At 29.7% G+C, this 14,070-nt stretch overlaps 1 protein-coding gene across 5 annotated transcripts in view; it reads left to right on the top strand.

Annotated features, from left to right (window-relative positions):
• Positions 1-14,070, top strand: part of LOC106457198 (protein SET-like) — a 72,030-nt gene that overhangs the window by 28,895 nt on the left and 29,065 nt on the right. For all 5 annotated transcript variants that reach the window (XR_001290685.2, XR_001290686.2, XR_002610101.1 and 2 more), the window contains exon 4: positions 5,292-5,386. Coding sequence is in view for 2 of the 5 variants with exons in the window: in XM_013916590.2 (XP_013772044.1) it covers positions 5,292-5,386 (95 nt within the window). In the remaining 3 variants the exon portion in view is untranslated. The remainder of the gene's footprint in view (positions 1-5,291; positions 5,387-14,070) is intronic.

Genomic DNA, 14,070 nt, shown 5'->3' on the forward strand with positions numbered 1-14,070 from the left:
TCCATCTTTTTAAAGGACAAAGAAAATTCAAATCTATCAATTTATAACAAAGTTTGGATAAAAATAAAAAGTGACAAGAAATATTGTAGGTTTAGAATTATGAGATATTTGTTAATGATTACCATAAAAAATTTAAATTATTTTTCGTTTACAGGTGAGATACTTAAAACTGTTTCCCATTGTTTGTGGTCAAGTATTTAGTGATGTGCTTAAAAAGATTTTTATTCAGTGACCTTTTGTTAGTGAAAATGTTCGTTAAAAAAAACGTTAATGCTAACCATTTCAGATTAACTATGTACAACTATAAGATACTTCAATACCTATAAGCAAGTATTTTAAAAATATTTTTCAGTTTCCCTTTAATCTTTTCAGCACAGGTGGATGTGATAACCATCTGCTCGACTAGAGAAGGACATTTATGCAACAAAAATACAGCAACTCTGTGTGTTTCTCACAAAATCTCCTAAGAATTTGTTAACGTTTATTAGTATCTTGTACACAAAGAATGACATTATATTAATTTCGTCTTCCTAATAAAAATCTATAGTAGTTATTTGCACTCTAACTTTGAATGGTTCAAGTGCAAGGTGATTTTCATTTTAAGTATGAAAATACTTTTCTTTATCTTATAGTTTTCATATTTCATGTGCAAAACCTATAGAACTTCAAGAATGAATATCAAAAGTTTTTTAAGGTAAATGTGTGTGTGTGTGTATATATTTTTATCATTTTCTATACGATTTCATTGACTAGCTATTATCATCAACGTACAATGCAATGAAATGATTAAAGCTAGGAAATAGAAAAATGTACATATCTTTAAATTTTTTGTATAATATCTTTAAAGATTTTCCTTTTGTTAAACTTGTAATTGCAGGTCTTTAACTTTTCACATATAGTTAATTTTTAATGTTATTGTCCATTACCACTTATTATTCATCTCAACACAAGTCAGTGGTGCTCTCGAGGCATATTACAATGCCTTTGTGAGACATTCGCAACACTTTGGCAAAATTTTCGTTCAGCGCATAGTACCGCAAGCCTTGAAATCATATAGAAAGTATGATGTATATTTAAAAAGTGTTTAAACCTTTTAATTACACATTTTAAAACATACCCAATACACAATTAACTAAAAGATAATAGTAAGACCTAAATACAATTTCAACTGTATGTCTAACTGTAACATATTTAGGTAAGAAACAATTGTAAGTGTTATAGTTGTTCAAACAGCCAACAATAGTACAGTCAGTTCCCTGTATTCTATGATGACAACTGGGCTCCAATTTCAAAATAACCATTGTTAGATTATAGTTTAAAATTAGTCTATTTTCCCTATGGGTCCAGACTTCTGGAACACCCTGTATTATTGTAATTTAATGTAACTATGACACACTCGTACAGTATGATGATTCTTGTTTTTCTTTTCTCAGGTTAACTAACAAGAGGTCAGGAGGTCAGTTTAAAAAAAGTGAACTGATTATAGTGGATTTAGATATTTATTTGTAATTATATTAAGTTTTTAGATCTTAATTAGAAATAGTATACTACGCAATAACTTTTGTTATTGTTACTTCAAAAAGATGTTTTAAAAGTTTCATGTCTATCCATTCATCACCACTTTTCACGTAATTGCTTAAATAAATAAATAATTTGAGACCTATTCTAAATACAGTCTTTAATAAAATAGAAAATCAGATACAGATTTTAGAACTAACACACACGCACAAACATGTAGTGTGTGTGTGTGTATTAGTATTTACCTTCCTTCATATTTTTTTTAAATTTAATTCCCCTTTTTTTCCATTATTCTGTCCATTTCTTAAAACATAGTGACATTAATGGAATACAAAAATCTAAGGTTATTATCCTTCAGTCTGATAAGTGAAGTCTATGATTAACTACTGATAAGGATTTAACTAAAGATATGGTTATTTAAGCAGATGGCATGGCAGCTTGTGGTAGTCCAGTGAATATTCTTGGGCAAATCTCACATTGTCATTAAATTTTGCATACTTGTTTCCAAAAAATCTTGCACTGCAGCATGCTTTTGATTTGAAAATGCATGGTCTTTGTAGACTGCTCGGCATGGCTAGGTGGTTAGGGTGCTCAACTCGCAATCTGAGAATTGCTGGTTCGAATCTCCATCACACCAAACATGCTCGCCCTTTCAGCCATGGGGCGTTATAATGTGATGGTCAATCCAACTATTTGTTGGTAAAAGAGTAGACCAAGAGTTGGCGATGGGTGGTGATGACTAGCTGCCTTCCCTCTAGTCTTAAACTGTTAAATTAGGGACGGCTAGTGCAGATAGCCCTCGTGTAGCTTTGCACAAAATTCAAAACAAACAAATCTTTGTAGACCAGATGGTTAAAGTTGCAATAAGATGGTTTCTATCCATCATATCCATGTAAGATAAATTTGAAATTTGAGTCAAAATTTAGCTTCAAGACAGATTAATCCATGAAGTTACAAAATGAAAAAGCAGTCTTTCTGTCAATAAGAATAAGTGTCCAAAAATTAAAATTATATTATCTGATTTTATAAATTTTGAATACATTTTATTCTATGTAACTTTAATTAGAAATTAGGCTTAGGAATTTATTTGATATAAATGTATGAAAATGTGTATTATACAAGCAATGTCTGAAAACTTGTTAGTAATGAAAAGTTTCTCCATTACTAGACATCTTGTATGTTATTCATAGAAAGTCTATTATACTCTGTATTATAAATATATTTCCACAGCCCTGTATCTATATGTTGTAGTGTTGTACATTAATTTGAAAGACTAAAAATAATTTTAAATCAAGCAGGTATTAGCAGTTAAAAAGAACAGAACGGATGACAATCAGTTGACAATTTCCAGTAGAGGGATAAATAAACTATAAAAATTATTAATGAGAGGTCAACTCAATTCTGCATTTTGCATTATTTCCTCCATAGCATAACCTGGCATTAATTGCAAGGAAAAAAAAAGGTCAGCTGTTCCTGACTCTTTTACAGTTATTTATTAGAAGCTCTAATAATATCAAGACTACACAACAAGCTTATTTTTGCAGTGTAGTTTTGGGTTGTTACTAATAATGTTTAAAAAAATTATCTTAACAGTTTCCTTATAATAGGTTAATGCTTCATATTTATAAGCTACTGCATTATGCTTGGGGCTAAGGATGGCCCAGTGGTTAGCATGCTGGACTTTAAATCTTAGGTTCCATTGTTTGCACTCCTTTACTGTTGAAAAAATAATAATGTTGTGCATTTTGGGTCATGGGTGCATTATAAGAATGATGGTGAAATTCCACTGTTTTACTGGAGTGTCCTACAAATTGGTGATGGGTGATGTTAACTAGCTGTCTTCCTTCTAGTCTGTCACTTCAGAAAATTTAGACTGCTAGCACAGTTAAACCTTGTGTAGCTTTGCACAAAATTCAAGAAAAATCCCTTTAGCCTGAGGACAAGCAGTACTAAGCCAAAAAAAATAAATATTATGTGGTGTTTTCTTGTTAAGATTCTCTTCTTTCCTATTTTTGATAGACTGGTGATCGACATCCTCAATTCATGTGGCTAATAAGGACTTTTTCATTGTGGCTTATACTTTGTGTTTTGATGGCAGAACAGGTGTCTTATTGAAAACTCTTGACTTATTTCAATGTCCTGAAAATGTTGATTGAATCGAAGCTTGTCTTTCATTGGTCATTAGGTTACGTTGTTGTAATTCATTGACATGATTTCACTGTTACATTTTTCATAATTTTGTCAGTGGTGAACCAGATCTCTGAATTTTGCTTTCCATCTGTAATCATTGTTAGTAGGCTCAAGCTCTTTTGATTGTAGTTTGGAGTTGTCATATTCCTGAAGGCTAATATTTAATTGTGAATATACACAACAGATCCTTTCACCAAAATGACCCTTTTATATACAGATCATGCAGTAGCCTTACAGAGGTGTAGGTGACATATAGATGCTTAGCCACATTTTATAACCATCAGCTACCACTAATTTGGTTTTCAAAAGCCTGAATTAATTTTTTTTTCAATCTCTTTGACTTTTCCTACCTACATCTTTGCGATATGCTTATGTTTCTGTTTTATTTTCATTGCCCTTTGCACAGCATTAATACTTGTTTGCTGGTAGACAGCTCAGACTTGGTTTCCAATTTTATGCCTTTTGCTTGATGACTTTTGTTCTTCCTCAATAGTTTTTTTGGCTGCCATTAGCCTTGTACATCATTTTATAGCAATGTGACATACTTCCTGGTTGACTTTTGTCACTGTTGCTATTCAAAATACTTATTTTCCTGCCTGAATAATTATCTTTATATGCAGCACTGTAGACCCACGGTTTCTTGGAAGTCCCTTCAAGATGCTACTGAAGTTCACCTTTTTATCCTCTGTTGATTGAATTTTTCCTCTTTAAATTAAGAGTTTTACTTTATATAGGTGGGATTATTGAGCTGCTCTGTTGACTAGATGCTTTGGTGTTGTAGAAAGCATGGGAAATGATCTATGATTATTTACTGACATAGGTAACTACTACATTAAAAAAAGACACAATTATCCTTTTTCTTGCCATGAAGGATTTTTTTTACAACTTGTTCTAATAAAATAGTTGATTTAAAACAGTCGTCCCTATCTGCCTGTATGCAAAATATAACTACTGAAGTATGTTGTTCTACAATTTAATGTAAAAGTACTTTAAAAAATTAATATTGTACAAAGAGCTCTGTGAAATTTTGGGATCAGAAGTAGCTGGTTCTCAGTTTAAAAAGGTTGAGAACCACAAGATTAAAACAAACTTCAGCTAGCTTCTCAAAGTGGCATCATCTAGTGTTAGAAAACAAGTATACCGGTCAAGTATAATTATCTGGTCCCGGCATGGCCAGGTGGATAAGACGCTCAACTCGCAATCTGAGGGTCGTGGGTTCGAATCCCCGTCCCTCCAAACATGCTCGCCCTTTCAGCCATGGGGGCATTATAATGTGACGGTCAATCCCACTATTCGTTGGTAAAAGAGTAGACCAAGAGTTGGCGGTGGGTGGTGATGACTAGCTACCTTCCCTCTAGTCTTACGTTGCTAAATTAGGGACGGCTAGCGCAGATAGCCCTCGTGTAGCTTTGCGCGAACATCAAAAACAAACAAACAATAATTATCTGATTTGTTGTAATTATATAATGTTATATTTGTAATACCACAAAAAGTAATTGATTATTATGTATAGTTGGTAAAAAGAGTCAATAAAACATGGGTGTATTTTAAAAAGTCACTTTTTTTTTCTTAATAAACACTAGGTCATCAAGGATGACATGTGGCCCAACCCACTTCAGTATTATCTTGTTCCAGATATTGAAGTGGAAAATGGTATGGAAGGAGATGATGATGAAAGGTATTTTTTATGAGTAGATTTTTCTTTTAATATATGACAGAGATAGATGTCAAAAGTTGATTTTATTGAAGTTTTTTTTATATTTTTACTTGTATATTCACTTTAACATTGTTGATGATGTATCTAAAACCTTTACATATTGTTTCTCCTATGTTTATCAAAGTTTCTTTTGTAACTTTTAGTACTAGTAAAATGGTTTTAGGAATAATTTTTTTCTACATTTTGTATAGTTAAGATTTCAAAATTGTCATCAGTATACAACTGAAGACTAGATTTCTTAAAACATCTGAGGTTGTGTAAGAAATTTTTCATAAAATGAATTAAATTCAGTTTAATTAAAGTTTGAAATTAGTATTTTATTCTGGATCTTAAAACTTTTTGTTATGTAGTTTTCTTGGATAAACAGTTACACATCTAAAGCGAGTACCTATATTTTCAAACTGATTTGTTCAGATGATTAGCTTTTTATGTTGTATTTTATTTATTTTATCACAAGTTTGCAGCCCTTTTTTATTGCCTAGTTGATGTAAACTTGATATTGGGTATATTTTTTTAATCAATTGCTAAGCTACATATTAAATTCTTGAAAATCTAAAATAACTAATTGTTGCTTTTTCCTCTCTCTAAGATAAATGATGTTTGATATTCTACTACACTTTTATGAATGATAAAGAACAAATAGTTGACATTATTAATTTTTACACTATTCACTAACATTATAAGTATAGTTAACAGGAGTCACGCGTCCGGGCAAAGTGCCTTTAAACTTTGACTTCACTTTTTATTTTCCCCCATGGTGAAATTCGAGTTGCCTTTTTCTTCTTTTTTTTTCAGCATAGTCAGTCACTCGTTATGTCTAAGGTAGTGTCATTACATACTTTGTTTCCAAACCAATCAAACCACTGAGATTCTATATGCTTATCCATATTTGTTTATCATGGAATGCATAGTGCAGGCATAAGTGAGTCAGTCAACTCAATCCATTCTCCCCACCAAAGTATGTCAGTATTAATTATATGCATTGGTTGTTGTTGAAAGTCTGTGTAAGAACAAAGAAAAAAAAAGATATATATATATTGTATTAATAGACATAATTGGCTTAATTATTATCACTATTAGAGGGTTATTGAAGGATGTCAATAATTGGGAAAGATCTTGTATCTTTTTTGGTATATGGAATGCTGTATTTTTGATTGGATTGTTTATCATGGGAGATAATTTTTAACTATGCAAGATATTTACCATAAAGCAGTATCATTTGAGATTGTTTTTAATCATTGATATAGAGATATAATAGCATTTTAAGTATGCAGTCAAACATATGTTACTGGCGATAATGTATTTTTCACTTGCTCAGAATGTCTCTAACAAATTGTTTATGTGTAAAACCTTTGGAAAAATCTGAGTCAACTTCTGGCCAGAAATGAAAGACTGATGAAAAAATAAGAGACAGAAAAGTTTAAGAAATATTACAAAATTTTTAATCAGAATGATTTCAATTGGTATGTGCAAGATACTAAGAGATTTTGGCACTGCTAAATTTTTAAAGATGCAGGCAAAAGCAATGCATACATAAGCATGAAAATTCTGTTAAAACTAATGTAAACTTAAAAAAGAAAATGCAGTAAATTGAGAAAATGGTTTTATATTACTGTGAATGAAGACAGATTATTGTGTGGATTCAAATTGTGAAAAAATAGAATAAAATGGTTTTCTTAGGTTCTGAAGAAAAAATTTTAAATTAAACAAATTTGGTCATCACAATTTAACAGTTCAGATTGCATGTGTATTTATACACACACACACACATAATGGAAATAATTAATCCCTAAATGAACAACATTTCCTTTATTAAATGGTGTTTTCACATTGCATATGCATTTGATACAAAAATGGGAAGTCTATTTTCAAATACTTCTCCATATTGCCACTTGGAGGGAGAAGTGATTTCTTCCTGTTCTGGGTGTCTGACTTGAGTCACAAGTTAAAATATATAGGGCTTTTTGAAACTAATCAGAGACTATAAAAAGATTCTGCCAAAAAAACAGTTCAATTGACATTACATTTGTAAGTAAATAAATAAAGTTATGGATAATGTTACAATAGATCTGCAGTCTTTTTGATTTAGTGGTGTGTTATGCATTAATTAATTTCAAGCATTTCTTTGTATGTAATGATTACATATTACTATAGTGGATGTAGCATGTATGTCAATGTCTGTGTATGTAACCAAAACTCCTACACCATTTACTGAATGGCATCACAAACAAATGTCCATAATAAATTTCACACTTTGGGTATTCAAGATTTAGACAATTAGAAAAATAACTGTGGTATGTGCAACAACCATTTCTTTATAATAAATGTACTCTCATCACAACAAGAACATGACTTTCACAAGGACTGTACCTGAGAGTTTTATAATATATTTATTGATGTAATTTTAAAATGTAGTACTGAGAACCTGGTGTGCTTAAAAAATCTTATTTTTTCAACAAATGGTACCACTTTTAATATATAAATAATTAGTTTATATCAATAAAATTTATGAAAATTTTGAGATCTGTAAATTGAATCATTTTGATGCAATGAATTGCGTATGACTAAAGAGCACAATCTGAACACTTTATCTGTGCAGTACTTCCCAGAAAAAAAATCATTTTTTTAGAAAATGTTCACTTTTTTTCATCTTTTAAATTGGTGGAAACAAAACTGACCAAGAGGAATCTTAAAAGTTTTCCTATAAAGCTTTATTTATTCTAAAAGCTTGTGTTGACCAAATATGTATAGTAAGCCTGGATTAATAAATCATTATAGTGAAACATTTATATTGCTTGTTAGAAAACGGTATGGATTTTTAAATGACTAGGTATAGTTACAAGTTATTTATTTTGTACTCCATAATACTTGTACAGTATGGCTAATATGGTTTTTGGCAGTCAACTACAAAGAACACCTATGAATTATACCTTCAATCAACAAGTTTTAATATGTAATTAATTGAATTTGAATTTTTCATTAATAACAAAACTGAGTAATGAACTCTGTTATAAAGCTTTCCACATAAGTTAAGCTTATACATTTAGGAATATTGACAATATATTTTACAATATTTTCCTCACGTTGCAATAACATTCACAATAACTCACCATGAAAAAAGTTTTCTCTACAAAGTACATTAATTGAACTTAGGTATATGTAACATTAATCAAATTTTTAACATAAAATGTTTTTAATAAGACACTTTCATTTTCAGAATTATAAATTTTTCCATTTGTTAATACAAATATATATAGTTCAAATAAGTTGTACAGTAATATATATTACTCTTCACTATTCATTAGATACAATGGAATTTGTCCAACATTACAAAATTTTGTGAACAGTGTTCATAAACTCTTACTCCCTGGTGAGTGAGTGGTAAATTTATGGGCTTAAAATTAAAATCCAAAGTTCAGTTTCCTATAGTAAAAACACAGATAGCCCATTGTGTAGCATAATACTAATAAAACAACGAGAGCATAAACTCTCTCTCTCCTTTTTTATTTTTTATACAAGCGAAGCTTCTTTCATCATATTTCTAACACAATGAACTAGTTGCTACCTCTTGTGATTAAAAGTGTTAAAAGATACCAATGAAGCTAGTTTTTCTTCAGTAGGAAGATAAAAGGGTGAAGTCCAGTTTTTGATAAGTTACACAATAAGAATTGGTAACAATGGTAAGTGACCAGTTCCTTAGATAGATGAAGGAAAAGTTGTTTCTTTTAAATTTTTTAACCTATTTGGGTCATTTTTAATGTATTCAGTACCTTTGAGCATTGATTACATCCATTAGTGTCATAAAAAATAATTTATTAATCGAAATTGTGATCAAGTTGATTAATGTCGCAAAGGTAATCAACTAGTGTTTCCAGTTATTACTATTTTTAATCATTCCAACCATTCAGTTATCAAAATTATGTTTAAATAGGTTAATGTCACAAAAATAATCAACTGATGAAAATTATTGTTTCTGTTTATTACTGTTTTGATTATTCCAACTATCCAATAATCAGTTCAAAATATTGCCATCATGGTTTTTCATTAATTCAGGTGTGTTCAACTTGCTCATAGTAATAATCATCTAATTGCAGTAGGTTTCCGATTACTATTTTCAATTATTCAGACTCTTCAAGTAATCAAAATATTGTTTGTTAATCAAAAAGCTACATAATGGGGTATGTGTACTGTGCCCACCACATATATTGAAACTTGATTTTTAGCACTATAAGTTTGTTTTGTTTTAGTCATCTAGTGAGAATAGTCTAGTAGTTGAATGTAATCAATTAATGAATCCAGTGATTAATCAATTAGGAAATTCCACTATTCACCCAGCTCTATTCAATACTTCAGTCAATATTTGGTTTATGCTGGTGTTACACAAAAAAGAACATTTTTAAAACTCTGGATAGGTGCTTTATAGTTACAATGAAATAGTGGATTTATTCTGTGAATATGAAATTTACTAACAAAAGAAACTGAAAATATATGTTAAGAATACATAATATCTATAACTTAAGACTACACATGCTTATACTTAAGAAATAAGGAACCCATTTATAACTTTCAAAGCTATAAAATACTAATGAAAAAAATTGTATTAGCTTGGTCTCTGTGACAAAAGACTTTTAGCATCTTAACTTCTCCCAGACCATTAAAACTAGTTGTAGAGTGACCCTTCATGTATGAATTTCTTAAAATTTTTCATCTTTGAATTAAAAAAAACACTGAAGATGCAGTGTTTCATTTTAACAGCTAGTGAATACCTCGCATGAAAAACATTCATGTCTTACTTTTTTCAATTTAAAATAGATTAGAGCTACATATATAAAATATTTAATAACCTTTTATACTTATTAAAACCTAAGAAGATTGTCATGAGAAACGTGTTTTTGATAACACCTAGCATTAGAGATGAAGAAAGTTTAAAAGAGGTGTGTGTGTGTATGTAACTGGAGATTTGTTTTAACAAAGAGAAGATACCATGAGGCAGAAGAGTTAATAAGAAAGGTTTCCAATAGCAAATATTTAAATCATCTGGTTAAGTGTACTTACATAAGTTACTTTACACATAAAACTTAATAAACTTGACAGTGTAAAACTACATTGTTTTCTACTAATAGGTGGCTTGATATACTGAGAAACTTAAAGATTTGAGTTTTTGGTTAAGATTGACTATTCACAAGAGATCTCATTAATAATCACACACACCTATGAATATTGAAAACATATTTTTGAAACATCAGAGTTTTGCAACCAAGTAGTATTGCATATTGAAAACTGAGAATAATGTATGTTTGAATCAAAACATTATAATTACATGCCATTTATGTGACAATAAGATGGTCAGTCACAATACCACTATTAGTACATAATATTTTTTTTATAAAACATGACTAATATATTAAAATACATTTCATCTGAGTAAACTAGTCATAATATTAATTTTGTGTTAAAATATTACAAGAGTGATAAGTAATGCAGGAATATAATTCTGAATATATATATATTGTGATATCTGTTGTAGGTTATTGCGGATGATTTCTAGTCCTACTATTTTGTATGTATGTTACCAGCAGTTACGTTTTTTACAGTTTGAAATCAATAACCCAGTTGTATATGAAAATTAATAATCATATTTGTATTGTATATAACTTTTGTTGTGTATTTTATAATTTTTAACATTCAGTACTTAGAATGTTACTGTACAGCATGTAAAATACCCCATGCATATGAAGAACTGATAAAATCATTGTTTACATAAACTAAGGTGTTGAATTGAATTAAAAAATATGTATTTTAATATTTACCTGTTTAAAACTTTCTATAATTGTTATAATATTCTTCATAGACTGGTAGTCAAACTTTACTGGATTTTTATTGTAAACAAAAGCAGTGTAATACTATCATATTTATATATGCTTTAGTGTGTGTGTGTGAGAGACTAGGGGGTTTGTGAATTTAAGTGATATGTATATGTATCAGTTGTTCTTTACATTTTTTTTATGCCACATACACACACTCAGACTTTTGAGCCAGTTTTGTACCCGTGGTTGGAAAGATCTCTATGTACTTTTGGGGTTACACTTATCACAGGTTGGAAAGCACTGGTATAATAGTTTGAGTTATATTACTCTCTGAAAATCTGCTTGGAATGTTTTATTAGCAACAGATGAAAGTTGTGAGAAAACAAGTTACTTGTTCAATGGGCAAACTTTGTTGTCCTGGATGTCAGGTGATATGAATTCCATGCCCTTGCAACTAACACTCGTGTTTTGTAAGGCAAAACATGGTATGCAAGAAGTAACAATATACTTTAATTATTTCTCACTCATTTTTGTTTATCTTGTAATTTGGAGTTTTATGCATAACAAGAATACAAGGTCTAAAACTTTTGGATGTTGCTTTCAATTTATTTCAAGAGCATGGCTGTTTAAATTTAGACACAAACACACATGCATATACACAGATCTTTCACCATGAAACTGTTGGGATGTTTGAAAGTAAAAACATTTGTGCCAAAACAATGGCACAGACCTGGAAAGTCAAATTGTTGGAGCCATTTAATGAAGTTGTGATATGCAAATTAATATTATAAATCACCTAATTCCACTTTTTCTACCATTAAATAAAATATTCACAGAAAACTACACTTTTTCCCTTTGTTTGGGTTATGTGTGGCCATATACATGTTTAAACATTAAATAATGGTATAGAAGTACAGGAACTTTATAATGTTGGAGATAATACGTGAGCTAAACATGAGCAAAATAATCCTCAACTTTTAATATTTAAGTGCACATTTATTCACTGGTGTTCCCTTGGATTTGTAGTAGTTTATTATTATTTCCCATATAATGTTCAGCCAGTTTATTGTATCATGTTTGTATACATTTAAACAAAAGAAACTATTTTCTATTTCTTCATATTACTAAGTCTGTATTTGGAACTGAAAAGTTTGAACCATTTATATCTATATTATACAATTTATACTTAGGTTTTTTTTCTTGCATTGTTCTTTATATCTCTGTCTGCATCTTGTCAGTTTGTATAGACCTTTTGGAACCATTTAGAAAAATATTTGTTTCACTAGCCTAAGTGGTTCCTACCAAATAAGTTCAACTTTAGTAATAGTTTTCATTCTAATTTGTACTTTCCTTTCTTAGCTATAACTGCTTTGTATTTATTAAAGTATGTTTTTAAAATAATTAGGCATCCAGTGTTTACTCAAAGAGTATTTGTTTACTAAGATTCATATTAATTTGTAAATCTATTATCACTGTCACCGAGAAATTTATCTGGATTTTTCTATAAATGGTGCCTTGTATAGTGAAACTAAAAAACCTATCTGATAAGAAAAATAATTATTTTAGACTTGACATTCTTTTGCACTTAAACTCGAACTACAGTTTTCATTTAAAAAAAGCAACAACACTTATATGCTTGTATGATAGTTTGTGTCACCTGTTTCATTCTTATGTTATACTTGTAAATATTCATAAATCAATCTGTAACAATTACTGAGATACTTATTTTTTACTGTATTAATGTATGATTGTAAAAATTAGTGGAATTACATTTCTTGAGAAGCTATTAAATTTGTATATTGCTTCTCATACAAGTTTGTTTTACATAATGACATAGTACTTTAAAGTTGTAAGTAGCTATCTGCACAAAATTAACTATTTAGGTTGCAAGTGTGTATCTGTAACCATACCAAACAAATATGTTAATAGTGGATGTTATTTATAAAAAGAGCAAGGAAGTTTACAGTCTTTAGGTTACAATTGGAGTTTTAAAACTAAACTGGCATACTAGCAACTTTGTCTGATATTAAACCGAATGTAATTAGATTTTTGTGTGTGCTTGTAATTTATAGATTATCAAGATTTGATTAACTAGTACAGGAACTTGATTTGTGTTAGTTTCCAGGGAGATTATATTAAAGGCTGTAGTATGGTTAAATTTAAAGTTACTTTTATGACCATAAATAAACTGAGTATAATGTTGATAACACCTGAAACATAGAAGAAGTGATACAAAATGGGTAAATGCAGTGTAGTTTCTTTCAGCCAAATAAGAATATTTTTGAGCAAACAAAGCTACTTTGTCTGACTCTTTGTTTGAATAAATGCCTCATATTGACAAGGTAATGGGATTTGAAAAAGGGGTCAAAATTGTACCCTCATTTTATCTCAGAACCTGCATGTGCATGAAAAAATGTGCCATTTAGTTAGCCAGATTATAAGAAAATGTGTAAATTAAGTAGAATTATGAGGTACAGTTGAAATATCAACATGTAGGATATATGTATGTATGTATAGGTCTGAAAAATCTGTAATTTTGCCTGAAATGTTGGAAATAATTTGACTAGTGTTCAGGGAGATAAAGATTAAGTTAGTCCAGTCTTATTAGCATTATAATAGGTACTGAGATATACAAGTCATTTACAGGAAACATCACTGTGACTTGATACTTGGGTATGTGTTTAAAATTTTCTTCACTGAACATAAATGTTTGAATATTTGTGAATATGATTACATGTTCATTACTTCCACTTTATAGTTGTATATATATATTACATAAATGTTATTGCTTATTTTTTGCTCATCAAGTATTTGTTTTTAAATTACTTGATTAAAAAA

The sequence above is a fragment of the Limulus polyphemus genome, unplaced genomic scaffold (assembly GCF_000517525.1).
Source record: "Limulus polyphemus unplaced genomic scaffold, Limulus_polyphemus-2.1.2 Scaffold302, whole genome shotgun sequence".
NCBI lineage: Eukaryota > Metazoa > Arthropoda > Merostomata > Xiphosura > Limulidae > Limulus > Limulus polyphemus.